General features: G+C 46.5%; 1 protein-coding gene across 2 annotated transcripts in view; it reads left to right on the top strand.

The window, feature by feature from the left end:
* The window catches only part of LOC135906438 (uncharacterized), a 55,893-nt gene that overhangs the window by 18,328 nt on the left and 21,621 nt on the right, over positions 1-15,944 (top strand). The window contains exon 1 of one of the 2 annotated variants that reach the window (XM_065437828.1): positions 381-631. The exons of the other annotated variant lie outside the window; for it this stretch is intronic. Within the exon in view, the coding sequence (XP_065293900.1) occupies positions 592-631 (40 nt within the window). The 5' untranslated portion in view covers positions 381-591. Of the gene's footprint in view, positions 1-380; positions 632-15,944 lie in introns of those variants that run through there. 2 annotated transcript variants of the gene reach the window in all.

Consider the following 15,944-nt stretch of genomic DNA (forward strand, 5'->3'; position numbering starts at 1 on the left):
TAACCTGAAAGGCATGGTAATTATTATGAGCAAATAAATAATCAAGTTCGAGTAATATATTCTCCATACGTATAATATTAATATTATTATCTCCACTAATGTTACAAGAATGCGTATGCGCAGTGGAGGCAGACGCGCGACAGGACTGTGGAAAATGGCACGTCTGTCTGTGTCCTGCAGTTGGCTGAAGCCAAAGTAGAAACGTTACAAAACCATAGCGAGAGTCAGCGGCGCACTCAAAAAGGCGCGGGAAGAGCAACTGGCAAGAAGCGCACGCTCGATTAAGAGGGCCGAGTCCAACGGCTTCCTTCAGCTGGCCGTGAAACCGGTTTTCCTCCCCGAAGACGAGAACGCTGTTATTCAGTTTCGCATAGCCATAGACGCTGTCGACGAGGGAATGCTGCAACCAGTTTCTGTTAAACCGTGTCGCTGTCGGGGACGAAGGCGCCCATCGGTGTATCTAAACTTGGCTGCAGCACGCCGCAACACAAAAGGTGCTGCGTAGGCTGCGGTAATCTCGCTTCGCATTGTGACTTAGTATATGTTTGCACCGGTGTCAAGAGCGAACGCAGATTCAGCCGAGAATAAGAAATGAAACGTTCGGATGGTCGTGAATTCTTGCCCGCGAACGGTGAGTGGCCGCAGCCTTTCCACTTCTTGCTGCCCGTTCTTGTCGGGCGAGTGATAGGCGAGCGGGATATTTGTTTTCGAGGAGCAAAATTGCACTGACTGATAAGTATAAGCGGCAAGATGATAATAATAGGCTACGGCAGATAGCCAGCTGGCCCATTACAGTTACAGAAGGGGTGTCAAGGGAAGCGCAGCCGAGGACGGCAGAACATTAGGTGAGGTGATGAAATTAGGAAATTTGCAGGAGCACTAGAAATGAGTTAGCGCAAGATAGGGATGATTGTAAATCGCCTTCGTCCTGCAAGGGACATAAACATAGGCCGATGATGATGATGATGACGAATGATGATGATTGTAGCTACCGCGATTCCTCAGTGGCTATAGAGCTGCGCTTCTGAGCACGAGCTCCTGGGTTTATGCCCGGCCGCGGAGGCGCCGCATTGAGATAGGGGCTTGATGTATATAGAAACGCTGCGGTGGGTAAAAATAGTACACTGGGGGCTCGTTATAGAACCCAACTGCCACAGTTAATCCTGTGTCTGCAACGGCGCTGCGCACAAAAGGTAATGCGTGTCAACGAAAGGTGACGCGAAAGATGACGAAGTCGACGGGCATGCATTGTAGATGTAATGTATGTGCTGAAATTGGAGCATTAAAGATTCCCCTATGCGATGTTGCATAAGAGAATGGCATTTTTCTGTATTATTTGTATATTTTAGTTACATTATGAGTGCCTAGTTTTTTTCGCGGACTCTCTTTTATTCATGGCTTTTCGTTTATTCTTCTTTCTCTTTTCTCATATTTTTTTACGCGCCCTAATCGGTGTTGTTTTCCTTCGCGTTGATTTTGATCAACACACCTTCCCCCCTCCCCCTTTTTTTTAATCAAGAGGACAGTTGGGTCGATCCTGAAGATTGTGCAGACAATAGTTCCATGTGGTTAGTTTTTGACTATATTGGCACTAATTGCACCCTTATACTGTCAATTTCACCTACTCTGCCTTAATTATTCTTTCTTGTCTGGTTGAGACCTACGACGCTCTGGAAGCACGAAGGGGCCATCTTAAACCAAAAGGCCAGATAGACACCCAACTGCTATATACGCCGACACCCGTCTGAAGGAGCTGAAGAAGGCCGTGTCTTCAAAACAATGCAACACGAACAAGCCCAATCTGTCTGCGGGGTGATTATTTTTAACGTTTATAAAATTTCTAAAAATCCCCTGTAGCGGATATCATATTTCTTGTCCTCTAGCTGTACTGGTCAGAGAGGCGGACATTACTTCCATGAAAAATCGAAACGCATATTCAACTAATACACAAAAATCCGTTAATTCCCTTCTTAATTATTCACTTTACGGCACACACTGTTATTTAAGAATAGCAGCCGGTGAGTTTGTCAGGCGTATCCACTTGGAATGAATTTACAGAACGACACCAGTTTGGAGATATGCGCCATTGAACTCGCCATAAAAGTGCGCTCTTGGTCCACTTGCTTTTACAGCGAAGCTGTATATGGTTAAGGTTCCGTGTACTTTTGTTCTCCGTGAACAAAAAGTATGATCATCAATGGCTCATACCCCCTTGAGGCAGAGGCTACAAGCACTCGGAAAAGTGCAGCGAACAGCGCATATATTTTTTGTTTTGTTTTGAAAACATACATACTCTTGACACGAAAGGAGAAGCAAGAAGCAGCCTGGCAACAGCCACAGCAAGGAGCACAACGCCTGCCTACTGCATAGAAAGGAAGGGACATCATCATCATCATCATCGTCGTCGTCGTCGTCGTCGTCGTCATCGTTCTTGTTGTTGTTGTTGTGTTGTTGTTCTTGTTGTTGTCGTCGTTGTCGTCGTCGTTGTTGTTGTTGTTGTTGTTGTTGTTGTTGTTGTTGTTGTTGTTGTTGTTGTTGTTGTTGTTGTTGTTGTTGTTGTTGTTGTTGTTGTTGAAACATACAAAGCACAAAGGAAGCAGGGAGGAAGCAAGCTAACAACTGCCACCGAGAGGGGCACAACGCCTGCCTACTCTTTCGGGAGGAGGGAATGAAAAGAGGAGAAGAGGAGAAGAGGACAGTACACAAAGAAATAGGGTAGAAAATACGAAATAAACAAATGACAGAGACGCGGACAAAAGAAAGTAGGAACATGGAAAAAAAATGTCCATAAACGGGAGGCCAAATCAGTTTTCTGCATGAAACTTAGCAAGGCTCTACGGGCCTCGTCGCGTTTAGCAACACTCCCTCTCGCAAATAGGCAATCGTCAAGGGTCGTAAACTTGACTCCAATCAGTCCATATTCCTTAATTAGCAGTGCACGTTGTGTGACGAATGCGGGGACAACCCAATATAAGGTGTTCAAGTGTGTCACAGGAGCCACAGGACGTACACGACGGAGTGTCCACACGTCCTTGACGATACAAACGTCTGTGCACAAACTGTTGTGCCATTACCACAAGCCCGGATCCCGAATCTGCAAGATGCAGAATCTATCCTGCGAGCGCCATAACTCTCCCTTCACAAGTCAAGATGCTGCGCCTTCGTGCGGGAGAAGCCTCGGCGGAGCAGCGTGTTTTGACGTGTCCGCGTGTGCCCGACGGCCCGGCGCCGCACCTCCCTTGCCTGGAGGTCACCGCGCGCGCGAACTTTGAACCGGGTGGCCAGCGCGGTCGCTGGTTGGACCCCTCGGACGACCGTCGTGTGCTGACTTTGTATTGGGCCGTTTGAGTGACAATGGGCCTCGGGGATTATAAAAGCAGCAACACGCCGCTCGAAAACAGGATCCGCTGACCCCACCTGGAGAGAGGGTCGCTCCCGACTGGGGTGAGATGTGTCACGCGTTTTCGCCGGACGCCGTCGTGCGAGAACAGTCGCGTTTGTGTGAGCTCTCGGCCCCAGTGCCGATCCGTTCATGTCCTGTATGATAACCTGTATATAATGTATAAAGTCCCTTTTGTTATTCTCATCGACGCCAGGCTCGGAGTCTTCGCTACCAAAGCTCTGTCACGAAACGGGTGACGAGCGCTACGGGACCACAAAGCCGTATTCGTGGTGCAGCGGTTGAAGTTCGTAACACTGGCGGCACCGGTTGGATGTCGTAACACTGGTGGCACCGGTTGGAATTCCATAACACTGGTGGCAGCGGTGGGATTGACCGGCATCAGCTACCTCGGCGCGGTGAGTGCCTGAAGTTTACCTCAAACACCAGACTTTCTTTGACACAGGTTATAGTAGCTTAAGGAAGGATTTGGTGTTGCATTGTGATAACCTTGTGTGTTTCAAGCCTAGTAAGAGTGTTTTGAAATCCAGGGGATGCTGAGGGGGTAAACAGGGCAGTGTGTGATATACTTGCATATGTCTTACTAGTAGTGTTATAGTAGCGTACGGCAGGTATATTCAAAAAGGGTAAACAGCAGGGGGACAGTGTGAACGATGGAGAAGTACAAGGTGAAGGAACTTCTCGAAATTTGTGAGGAGTTGGGCATTGAGTTGGGCTCAACCAAAAGAAAGAATGCGATCCTTGAGGTCATGAGGACTGGGGACGTAACGGCTGAGGAGGCCGCTGAGGCCTGGGCGGATATCAATGAACGACGGGAAAGGGAGGAAAGGAGAGAACAGGAACGTCGCGAAGAGGAGGAAAGGAGAGAACAGCAACAGGAGGAAAAGAGGGAGAAGGAACGTTGCATGGAGGAAAGGAGAGAGATTCGTGAGCACGAGCTTAAAATGAAAGAGTTGGAGACTCGAAATAGCTCGCCAGCGCCTAGTCTCACTTCTAACGTTCCAAGAATACGCGATCAACTTCCACCCTTTGTCGTCGGAGAGGATATGGCCAAATACCTCGTGAAATTTGAGCACGTGTGCGAACGGAATAGCATTGAGCGATCCCTCTGGGCACAGAATCTGTTAGCGTTGCTTCCTGGGGAGGCATCAGACGTAATAACTTGCTTATCGAAAGAGGCGTTTGAGAGCTACAGTGATGTGAAGGAAGCGCTACTGCGGAAGTACAAATTGTCGCCCGAAGCTTTCCGGCAGAGGTTCCGGTATGCAAAAAAGGGTAAGGAGTCGAATGTTGACTTCGCGTTTCGTCTAAAAGCCGACTTGGTGGAATGGCTGAAGGGCGAAGAGGTTTTCGACGACCGCGACAAAATTGTCGAATGCATCGCGTTGGAGCAGTTCTACCGTTGCATTGATGAGGATGTCCGGCTCTGGCTGCAAGATAGGCTAAAGGAGGTTAAGCTAAACAAGGCAGCAGAGTTAGCGGAAGAGTATTACACCCGCCGCAGCTTGCACAGCAAGGCAGTGCGCGTAGAAAAAGCAGATAGAAGAGATGGGTTCTACGGGAAGCCCGAGGAACGGAAGGAAATCACGCGTCGCGAGTTTCGGGACGACGAGTCCCTTCCCAAAGAAACTGTAAGGGATGGACAGAATGCATCTCAGAATGATGACGATGGTCCGAAACAGCGAAACGAAATGACGCGTTCTTTTGAAAAACGGAGACCGTTAACCTGCTACAATTGCAAAAAGCAAGGGCACATCGCTGCAAGCTGCCCAGAGAGAATTGCTTTTGCAACGATACAGGAAACTCACAAAAACATACGTCTATTGGAGCCCTATGTGCAGGAAATTAAGGTAAACGGCAAGAAGTGCCGAGCACTGCGGGACTCTGCAGCAACTATGGACGTTGTTCACCCGTCTTTCGTCTCCTCGAGTGATTTTACGGGAGAGTGCGTTAGGATACGGCAAGTGGCCGAGAAGGAGAGTGTCTGTTTACCGATCGCAACGGTTAGCATTGAAGGAGAATTTGGGAAACTTAACACCGAAGCCGCTGTGTCAGCCGCCCTCCCGGAGCAATTTTCCTACCTCTTCTCAAATAGCTCGGAGCAGCTGCTGAGGGATCAGGGCAAATCATTCTTTGCCGACGTGGCGTACATGGCCCCCACGCGATCCAAAGCGCGCCCGCTGTCGAGGGAACTTGGCTTAGCGTCGGTTAGCGAAAGGCGGTGCGGCACACGGACCGATCACGGTAACTTGAGTGGCGAGCAGTCACGGGAGAGGCAGAGCTCGGAGGCTGGCCTAGGCGAGCGGGTCCTGGAGGTGAGTGGGAGTGACGCGTGCAGTGCTAGCCGCGATAGAGACGCGACGCCGCAATTAGGCGACGCGGGCTCCACACTCGCTCCGGTTTCCGCCAGCTGGCAGGAGCAGGCTGCAGTTGAAAGGGAAACTCGGATTCGCGAACAACAGGAAGATTGTTCACTAGCCGATCTGAGGAAGAGCGTCAAACGGGGAGTGAAAAAAAAGGAGGTTTCATTTGGCAAGGAATCTGGCTTATTGTACCGCCGCTACACGGATAAGCAGGGTCGCAAATATAAGCAGCTTCAGATTCCGCGAAAATATCGCCGGGAAAAATGAATGACCTCATTTGCTTCCTCAGAAGTATGTTTTCGGTCCAAAGCGATTTCAAGGGGACCATTCTATTTGTAATTATTATTGCTGATTAATAATTGTTTCTATTTTGATGTGTTGTTGATTTGAAAACTGATTGTTTAAGCCTTGTGTGCTAGATCGTACACCTGCCTCTTGTTGCAGCGGGAGAAAAAAAGGGGAAAACAATTTAGTTAGGTTGATTTGAATTATGGCCTTGTCTGGTGTTTGACGGGAGACAGAGGGCACTTGTTCGTGTTGGGTGTTGCCTTTTGCCGGTCGGTTTTGCAAGCTGCAGAACGACCAAGCGGGACCAGTGGCGAGAAGCAAGGTCTTAGGAACGACCCGAGCGGAGCTGGTCAAGGTGCCTTGGCGACGACGTGGTGAGCAGAGCTCCTGTCCTGGCGAGTCGGACCTGGGCACGTGAGGTTACCTGGCGTCCCGACACTGGACGTGAACTTGGACGAGCCTGACGAACGTGCGCGCCTGGCATCCGAGCCACGTGGAGGCAGCTCGTCTTCCCGGCGCCTTATCTGAGGGCGGGGATGCTGTTGTGCCATTACCACAAGCCCGGATCCCGAATCTGCAAGATGCAGAATCTATCCTGCGAGCGCCATAACTCTCCCTTCACAAGTCAAGATGCTGCGCCTTCGTGCGGGAGAAGCCTCGGCGGAGCAGCGTGTTTTGACGTGTCCGCGTGTGCCCGACGGCCCGGCGCCGCACCTCCCTTGCCTGGAGGTCACCGCGCGCGCGAACTTTGAACCGGGTGGCCAGCGCGGTCGCTGGTTGGACCCCTCGGACGACCGTCGTGTGCTGACTTTGTATTGGGCCGTTTGAGTGACAATGGGCCTCGGGGATTATAAAAGCAGCAACACGCCGCTCGAAAACAGGATCCGCTGACCCCACCTGGAGAGAGGGTCGCTCCCGACTGGGGTGAGATGTGTCACGCGTTTTCGCCGGACGCCGTCGTGCGAGAACAGTCGCGTTTGTGTGAGCTCTCGGCCCCAGTGCCGATCCGTTCATGTCCTGTATGATAACCTGTATATAATGTATAAAGTCCCTTTTGTTATTCTCATCGACGCCAGGCTCGGAGTCTTCGCTACCAAAGCTCTGTCACGAAACGGGTGACGAGCGCTACGGGACCACAAAGCCGTATTCGTGGTGCAGCGGTTGAAGTTCGTAACACTGGCGGCACCGGTTGGATGTCGTAACACTGGTGGCACCGGTTGGAATTCCATAACAAAACACAGAGCCAACTCCTAATTTCACTAACAGTGCTCTGGCACTACGAGGCAAGCCACGACCACGTTTACGGAGAGGGAACGATCCGTGTATAAGACGCTGGTCTATTTGCTGCTTTAGAAGGTATCGGCAGATCAACCCACGGGCGTTGTCAATCCAGAAACGTAGGAAATCACGCATACAACATGCAGAGCAGCATACGTTTCAATAAAGAATAAGCTAAAAAAGAAGCATCCGAAACCGCATAATTGATTATATAAGGCGCTCGTGATAGTAATGCGAAGCACGTATACATATAGCACTCCCCGCATACGGTTAGCGGTAAACATTACTGGTGCGCAAATTGCCGTGGTGACGCCAGCTTTCGACTTGGAGTGCGACGTCCCTAGCCTTTCGTTTATAAAATAAACAGCCTAGCAACTGACTTCAATGTCGTTGCAGCAACGCTTTGGGCCGTGGTGTATACTGTCAAAATTACGATTACTCCCATTCCTACCATTACTATATCACATAGCACTACTATCACTAACCTAAAGCCATAAAGCATTGCATACCACCCTCAGCAGTTGTCGTGGTCGTTTTCAAAAGCTTCGCTGGTCATGCGCCTTCACAGAGTAGAATGGCTCACATTTCTTTTTTTCTAATAAAACGCTCTTTTATGCATTGAATCACAACATTAACTTGAACAGCCATGTATTCCATCGCACCCTTTGGGAAGTACTATACCGAAATAGGTGTCATCCCAGAAATAAATTTCATGTCATTTCATCTTTCAAACTCACCGGCTCTAATTCTTAAGTTAGAGTATGTGCCGTAAAATAAGTTAATTAAAAATTCAATATGTCAATTAGTCATATGTGCGCTACTTCGAATATTCCAAATCAACGACAAGAATTATGTTACCTGCCACACGCATTTTTTTTAAACTTCCGTAAAACTTAGAAATGATTACCCTGTATATAATATGGCCAATTGAAAGCGCTGGCCTTACAAGACGCATGAAATGGCAATGGAGAACGGCCCTTAGCAACCGAAATTATTTTTCTGCACCGTATGTTAGAACTCAGGCAGTTGAAATTCAGCGAATGGACAACGGTTCCGTAAATGCTTAAAACTTATTGACGACAATAAACACGAAATTCGGAGTACTGATTACGAATATCGGATAATATTAAATGCTATAGCGATGATGTTGTATCAAGTTGTGGCTTGGTTTGGCGCGCAAGTACAGAAGCTACGTTGAAAAAAAAATTTGAAGAATCAGTTTTTGTGGTAAGGCACGCGTCTTTTTGTATCTTAGTGCGAAAAAACGGCGACAAGCAAGCGAGAAGAGAGAAAAAACAATACAAAAAAAGTTTGGCTGCGTGCATTTACTAAATGGCTGCCTGCGGATTTCTTCGTTCAAGAAAGTTTGCAACAACATTGGTTAAACAGGGAATACATGTGGGTGCTCCATGCACCTCGGTTTTCGTTTTTTTTTTTAAGCTTACGTGTACTTGGAAGGCGCACAAATCGGGACGAAATGCAAACGGCGAACGAAAAACGATGGCGTTTTTTTTTCTTTAATCTATTTAGCTAAGGGCGGCACTGAACGATTCAGTTTCCCAAACATGCCGTAAAATCAAGGACGACCGTGGAACTGGGGGATCTTGCGTTTCGTTTTCGACGATAACTGGCCTTCAGCGCAATCACGTATATTTATTTTCGATTTTTTTTCTATACAAGCGATAAACACTGCTTTGAAAGAAATGGGAGAAAGCACTTCAAACGACGTTTTCCCGTTTAGTTCTAACAAGAGCCCTATCCTTGTAAACAACTTAGTTTGGGGAAACTCTAGACTAAACAATAATTTTAAGCATGTACAAAGCCTGTTGCCATGCTGCATACCGAAAGCTCTGGTCGAAAATACTGAAAGTGTAGAAATTTGAAAAGCACTGGCTACGCGGGCTCAGTTTGGACAAAACTGGTGGCAGTCTCCTCGCAGGCGAAGCATGCCGAACCAATGTCCACCGCTTTTCATTGTACATTCCTAGAGAGCCAGTCGAAAAACAGTTTAATGCCATACCGTTTCACCCGGAAGGCAAATAACGACTAAAGGTTGGGCGTTCGGGTTAAGCGCTGACCTGCCTTGTATCGAAATAACGAAGGTATCCACTAGAAATTTACGTTTACGTTTACGGATACCGGGAGGATGCGCAGTCCGACATCCGGATAAAGGAATCGCAAGGCATGCTATGCTGCATCTTTACGAGACATCGTAGAGCACTTTCTAACTCGAGGGCGGAACGGGCAAAAGCGCACACAGTAGTAGTGAGAGTGCAGTAGAATGGCAAGCGGTGCTAAAGGCGAATACCGATAGTTGGCTGCGTCCTTTGTACATCTCTGACGCAGGATTATTACAATGGGCGTTCTTCGAAGAGAAAGATTAAATATACGCACTGTGATGTTCTTCCTCGTTAGAGCTCATTTACGCCTCAATGCGGAATACCGCTGCAGCCCCTCTTTTAGCTCCCATAACTCTCGTCGCAAAACATGCTTGTAATCCGAATGTCAAATTGTTGTTTGTTTTACGTATCGTTTTCCGGGCTTTTACAGAAATAAGTGTCGCCTACGCTTGCGCTGCTTCAGCTCAGCGTCGTTACGGTATAGGTTAGGCATGATGAAACGCTAACCCCCTATGCCTGTGCTTGTCTAGCATCATCTGAAAGCATGCTGGCTTACTTTTCTTCTCTCGGCACTATTTCCTTGGCAATTAAATGAGGAGCAGTTCTTGGTGAACATTTGCCACTTTGACGGTATCTATCTAACTGCCTACGTCTTGGTACTTTCATGGTCGTGTCGGTAACTTGGTGTGTGTACGGTATAGGTTAGGCATGATGAAACGCTAACCCCCTATGCCTGTGCTTGTCTAGCATCATCTGAAAGCATGCTGGCTTACTTTTCTTCTCTCGGCACTATTTCCTTGGTAATTAAATGAGGAGCAGTTCTTGGTGAACATTTGCCACTTTGACGGTATCTATCTACTGCCTACGTCTTGGTACTTTCATGGTCGTGTCGGTAACTTGGTGTGTACCAAAATTGGCATACTATGACAAGAGTGTATGATGAACATAAATAGAACGTAAATGATCGCTCACGACATGAATATCACCATATGCCTGTCATGTAAGTTATGAAGCATCCGCCTATGTCTTGCTACGTGCCAAAATTGGCATAGTATGACAAGAATGTATGACGAACATAAATGATTGGTCATGACAAGAACGGAACTGCATTCGTGTCATGTAAGTCGTGAAGCAGCCGCCTGCGTCGCGGTGCCTTCATGGTCGTTTCATTAACTTGGTAAGTGCCAAAGTTGGCATATTATGCCAAGAGCGTATGACGTACATAAATGATAGATCATGACATGGTGATATGCGTGCCGTGTAGGTCACGAAACAGCCGCCTACGTCTTGGTATGTACCAAAATTGGCATAGTAGGACAAGAATGCATGCAAACATAAATGATAGATCAGAACATGAATATCGCGACATGCATCTCATTTAGGTCATGAAACAGCCTCTTATGTCTTGGTGCTCTCATGGTAATTTCGTTAACTTGGTGGGCTCTCCACACATTGCTTTGCATAACATCGATTCTCACAGGGCGTGGGAAATGCGGTTTTTTTTTTTACGTGCGCCTATTTAGAATAATTATTTCTATTACCCGTCTTCCTACCGACCGATTCCTGGCCTATCTCCCTTAGTGGGTACACGCCATATATTAGGATCATTATAATCATCATCTTGTTTGCTGCCGCTCGAACAACTTAGTGTGGACGCGGTTGGGTATTCGGATCCAGACACTCTGAACGCAACTCTTTTGTTTTGTAATTTTTTATCTTAAACAGCTGTATATGTAGAAATCTTTCTCTCTGTCCCCTCCAACCCCCACACACAATGAAGTCTCATTCTGACTGGTGATTGATGACGATAGCAAGCAACACGAATAGATTAGATTATTATTAGATAGGTTTGTTTAGCAGACAGATGGATAGATTAATATATAGATACATTAGATTACCAAATAGACAGGCAGATTAATACTACATAGATTTGCGTAACAGACATACAGACAGACTGATTAACATATAGATGGATTTGATTACCAGACAGACAGACAGACAGACAGACGGACGGACGGACGGACGGACAGACAGACAGACAGACAGACAGACAGACAGACAGACAGACAGACAGACAGACAGACGGACAGACAGACAGACAGACAGAGACAGACAGCCGGACAGACAGACAGACAGACAGACAGACAGACAGACAGACAGACAGACAGACAGACAGACAGACAGACAGACAGACAGACAGACAGACGGACAGACGGACGGACAGACGGACGGACGGACGGACAGACAGACAGACAGACAGACAGACAGACAGACAGACAGACAGACAGACAGACAGAGACAGACAGCCGGACGGACAGACAGACAGACAGACAGACAGACAGACAGACAGACAGACAGACAGACAGACAGACAGACAGACAGACAGACAGACAGACAGACAGATGGACAGACAGACAGACAGACAGACAGACAGACAGACAGACAGACAGACAGACAGACAGACAGACAGACAGACAGACAGACAGACAGACAGACAGACAGACAGACAGACGGACATACAGATAGACGGACAGACGGACAGGCAGACGGAGACAGACGGACAGATAGCCAGACGGACAGACAGACGGAGGGACAGACGGACAGATGGCCAGACGGACAGACAGACAGACAGACAGACAGATGGACAGAGAGACGGACAGACAGGCGGACAGACAGGCGGACAGACAGGCGGACAGACAGACGGACAAACAGACGGACAGACAGACGGACAGACAGACGGACAGACAGGCGGACAGACAGACAGACAGACAGACAGACAGACAGACAGACAGACAGACAGACAGACAGACAGACAGACAGACAGACAGACAGACGGACAAACAGACGGACAGACAGACAGACGGACGGACGGACAGACAGGCGGACGGACAGAGCAACAGACAGACAGACAGATGGACAGACGGACAGACAGACGGGCGGACAGACGGACAGACAGACGGACACACAGACGGACAGATGGACAGACAGACAGACAGACAGACAGACAGACAGACAGACAGACAGACAGACAGACAGACAGACAGACAGACAGACAGACAGACAGACAGACAGACAGACAGACAGACAGACAGACGGACGGACGGACGGTCAGATGCATTAATAGATGGATGGATGGACTGATGTATGGATAGATCAGCGAAGGACAAGTTTTTCAAGATCCCACAAAAATATGTCACAATGAAGGATAATAGCACGTATGAAGCTTTCGTGCTGTTTCGGCCGGGGCTCGGTTATGGCTGTTCTGTCTTTAGTAGAAATAAGGATAGCAAGCAATTCCTGCCATAATAAATGTGAGTAGGCGGGTGATACTATTCTATATATACACTTTTGTTGAACGGGCAACAGTATAGTGGCATTACTGGAAAAGATTTTGCGCACGCAGTAACAAGACTCCGCCTGGTGAACTATCGACATTATCTTTTGCTGCCAGAAATATGAAGCCAAAATAAGCGGGGCTAAGTGATATGAAGAACGAAACAAGAGAGTGGATGGAGTGCAATCATTCAAATGCGTCACCTATTAACTGAAGCTTCGTGCACGTCATAAGGGCTAAGAGCGTCGCAGTGTACCAGGGGATAATTTTAAGTTTTATGGAATTTTGAAAAATCACCTGTCTTGTCTTTCTGATTCTTATAATTTTTGTCCTTGAGCTGGATTATTCGTTGAGGTGAACATTACTAGGACAATAAATGGAAACACATATTCGACTAATTATCAAAAATCACAAATTAACTTCTTTATTAAATATTTTAGGGCACAGGTTGTAATTTACGATTGAAGCCGGTGAGGTTGCAAGGTGTATCAACTTGGAAATAATTTCCAGAAAAACGCCAATTTGGAGATGCGCCCCATCATAGTCGCTGTAAAAATGCGCTGTTTTTCTAGTTACTTTCTTTCTTCAACAAAACGCTTTTTTATGCACTAAACCGCAAAAATAATTGGAACGCCCATGTATTTCATCCCAAACTGCGGGAAATATCTCAAGACTGCTGTCATCCTACAAATTCATTTCGAGTAGATACGTCTTGCAAGCTCTCCGGCTACAATTCCTAAATTGCAATATGTGCTGGGAAGAAATTAATTTAATTAGGGAGTTTTGGTTAATCAGGTGAACAAATGTTTTGATTTTTCGTGCTAGTAATCTCGACCTCTTCGAATAATCCAGCTCAACGCCAAGAATTCTGCTATCTGCCACAGGCGATCTTTAAAAATTTCATGGAGTCATTAAAGGGAGGAAATATGCCCAACTAGTAATGATACGTCCGCGTAATAACTATTTACGCTGAACTATGCTTGCGTGCAAGAGAGCGTGAAGAACAGCGTGATGCGGAAGGACTATTTAGAAAGCTAAAATACTATGAATAATATCTGTGAGTAATTATAGCGCTCACAAAAATAGCCGTAGTGATGTGTGATAGATCTGAAACGCCATAGTATTATTTCGTGCGTATTTTGTAACAATTATTCTTTTTCATTTTTTTATTGCTTTTGCCCTCTATCATCGCATTTCACGGAGCCCCATCTCCGCCGTCACATGGATCAGCCACTTGTAGCGACGGATAACAATTCTATCAAATCAAAATAACAAAACCCTTTCATGATAAAGCCTCAAGATGTTTTCACAATATGTCTTTTCACGTGGAATCGTCAGAAGACCTGAGGGGAGATGAATTATTACAAACTAGCTTAGCTTAACGTACCCTTAAGAGGAAGCTTTAGCTCGGGTGCTCCTATATAAATACACGTAAAAGGAGAATTCGTTTCTTTCGGCAACCACTGCACCATATCTGACGAGGTATTTTGCATTTAAAAAAAACGTGAAATCTAGTGACTGTTTGTTTTGAATTGTTTATTTAAGTCTTCAATGTTTTTATTAAAAATTGGCAAAAATCGAGAATTTTCAGAAAACAAAACTATTAAGTTTACAACTATCTAACTCAGCAACAAAAATTGATAGCACACTTCTGTGAATTACACCTTATAGTACATCTAAAGCGGACAAAATTTATATGTTACAAAGGAATATTACAAAAAAATTTAATATAGAAATAAAGCTTTTGCAGAACCCTTTTTAACAACGTAACAAATGCACGTAAGATATATATTGACATGTTCAATTTGTCCGCTTTCAACGATCTCACGAACGCCGTTTACAGAACCGCGATATCTGTTCATGATGGAGAGCTATTAATTTGTAAACTTCGTGCTTCTATTTTTTTAATATCATTGAATTTTGGAAAATCTCTTTATGAAAATACAGGCTCTAAATCGAAATTCCGCTTCCAACACTCGCTATAATTTAACCTTTCTCTCTCAAATGCAACAACTTTCATTAAAGTTGGTCCAGGGGTCCCCTCAGAAAAATGTTTTTGCGTTTTACATGTATTTGAATAGGCCACTTCGGAGTTGGGCTCTAGCTAAAGCTTCCTCTTAAGCCCGGAGTCACCGTTTTACTTTCAAGACACCCTCCTCTAAAGTACGCTGGCTACACAAACCGAAATTCAAAAAGTGGTCTGGTCGGGAATATGTGAAAAAGTTCTGTCCGCAGTGTAATATCGGGGGCTTAGGGCAGCTAGTCTCTGTGACAGCAATATACGCAATGGCTAATTCGACGTGATAAGAACTTGCCAGCGCGAACCACTTGATGTGGCATAAAGAAAATCACGAAAAAAAAAACAAAAGGAACAGTGGAAGAAAAGTGGCAACAAATGCTCTCACAGAGTACGTTCCTTTTATGTAACGTCTAATGTAAGACAGCAGCGAAAAAGCAGACAAAAACCGAAAAACGCTTCGAGGCCTGATCGGTTGTCGTCCGTCCCCAATATAGAGCGGCCTTGTACCGAAAAGAGACAGCTGGTACTCCCGGGACAATTCACCAGTCCCGAAGGCTAAGCCATACTCCGCATCGGGAGGGGTTCCGCTATAGCAACGCGATTCACTCTTGCTCTTAGCAGCCGCATGGAATGCTCGCAAATCGCCGCAGGCACCCTGGGGATTCTCTTCTTTGCAAGGACGTCTGTCTACATCGGCTGCTTGGGTTGGCCGTTTGGCTCTGCGGGCGCACTCTTTCATGGCGCTGATAGGGAAAACAGACGGCAGCTCTTGCGGACAACGCAACGAGTCCGGGGTACGATGGCCTAAAGGGATGCCGTCGCTTTCAGATACGGAGCAGTTGGCGTTCGCGTGCAATGGTCAAACAATCCCGGTGCTCTCACAACGGGGCTCTCACACTTGCGAAATTCGCTTGCTTGCTGATTTATTTTTCTTTTATTTATTTCTTTAGTTAGTTAGTTGGTTAATTGGTTGGTTGGTTGGTTGGTTGGTTGGTTGGTTGGTTGGTTGGTTGGTTAGTTAGTTGGTTTTTCAGTTAGTTAGTTAGTTAGTTAGTTAGTTAGTTAGTTAGTTAGTTAGTTAGTTAGTTAAATACTGCTGGTCTGTAGTTGAGGCCTTAGGCTGAAGTAGATTCACAGTTGT

The sequence above is a fragment of the Dermacentor albipictus genome, chromosome 5 (assembly GCF_038994185.2).
Source record: "Dermacentor albipictus isolate Rhodes 1998 colony chromosome 5, USDA_Dalb.pri_finalv2, whole genome shotgun sequence".
Taxonomy (NCBI): domain Eukaryota; kingdom Metazoa; phylum Arthropoda; class Arachnida; order Ixodida; family Ixodidae; genus Dermacentor; species Dermacentor albipictus.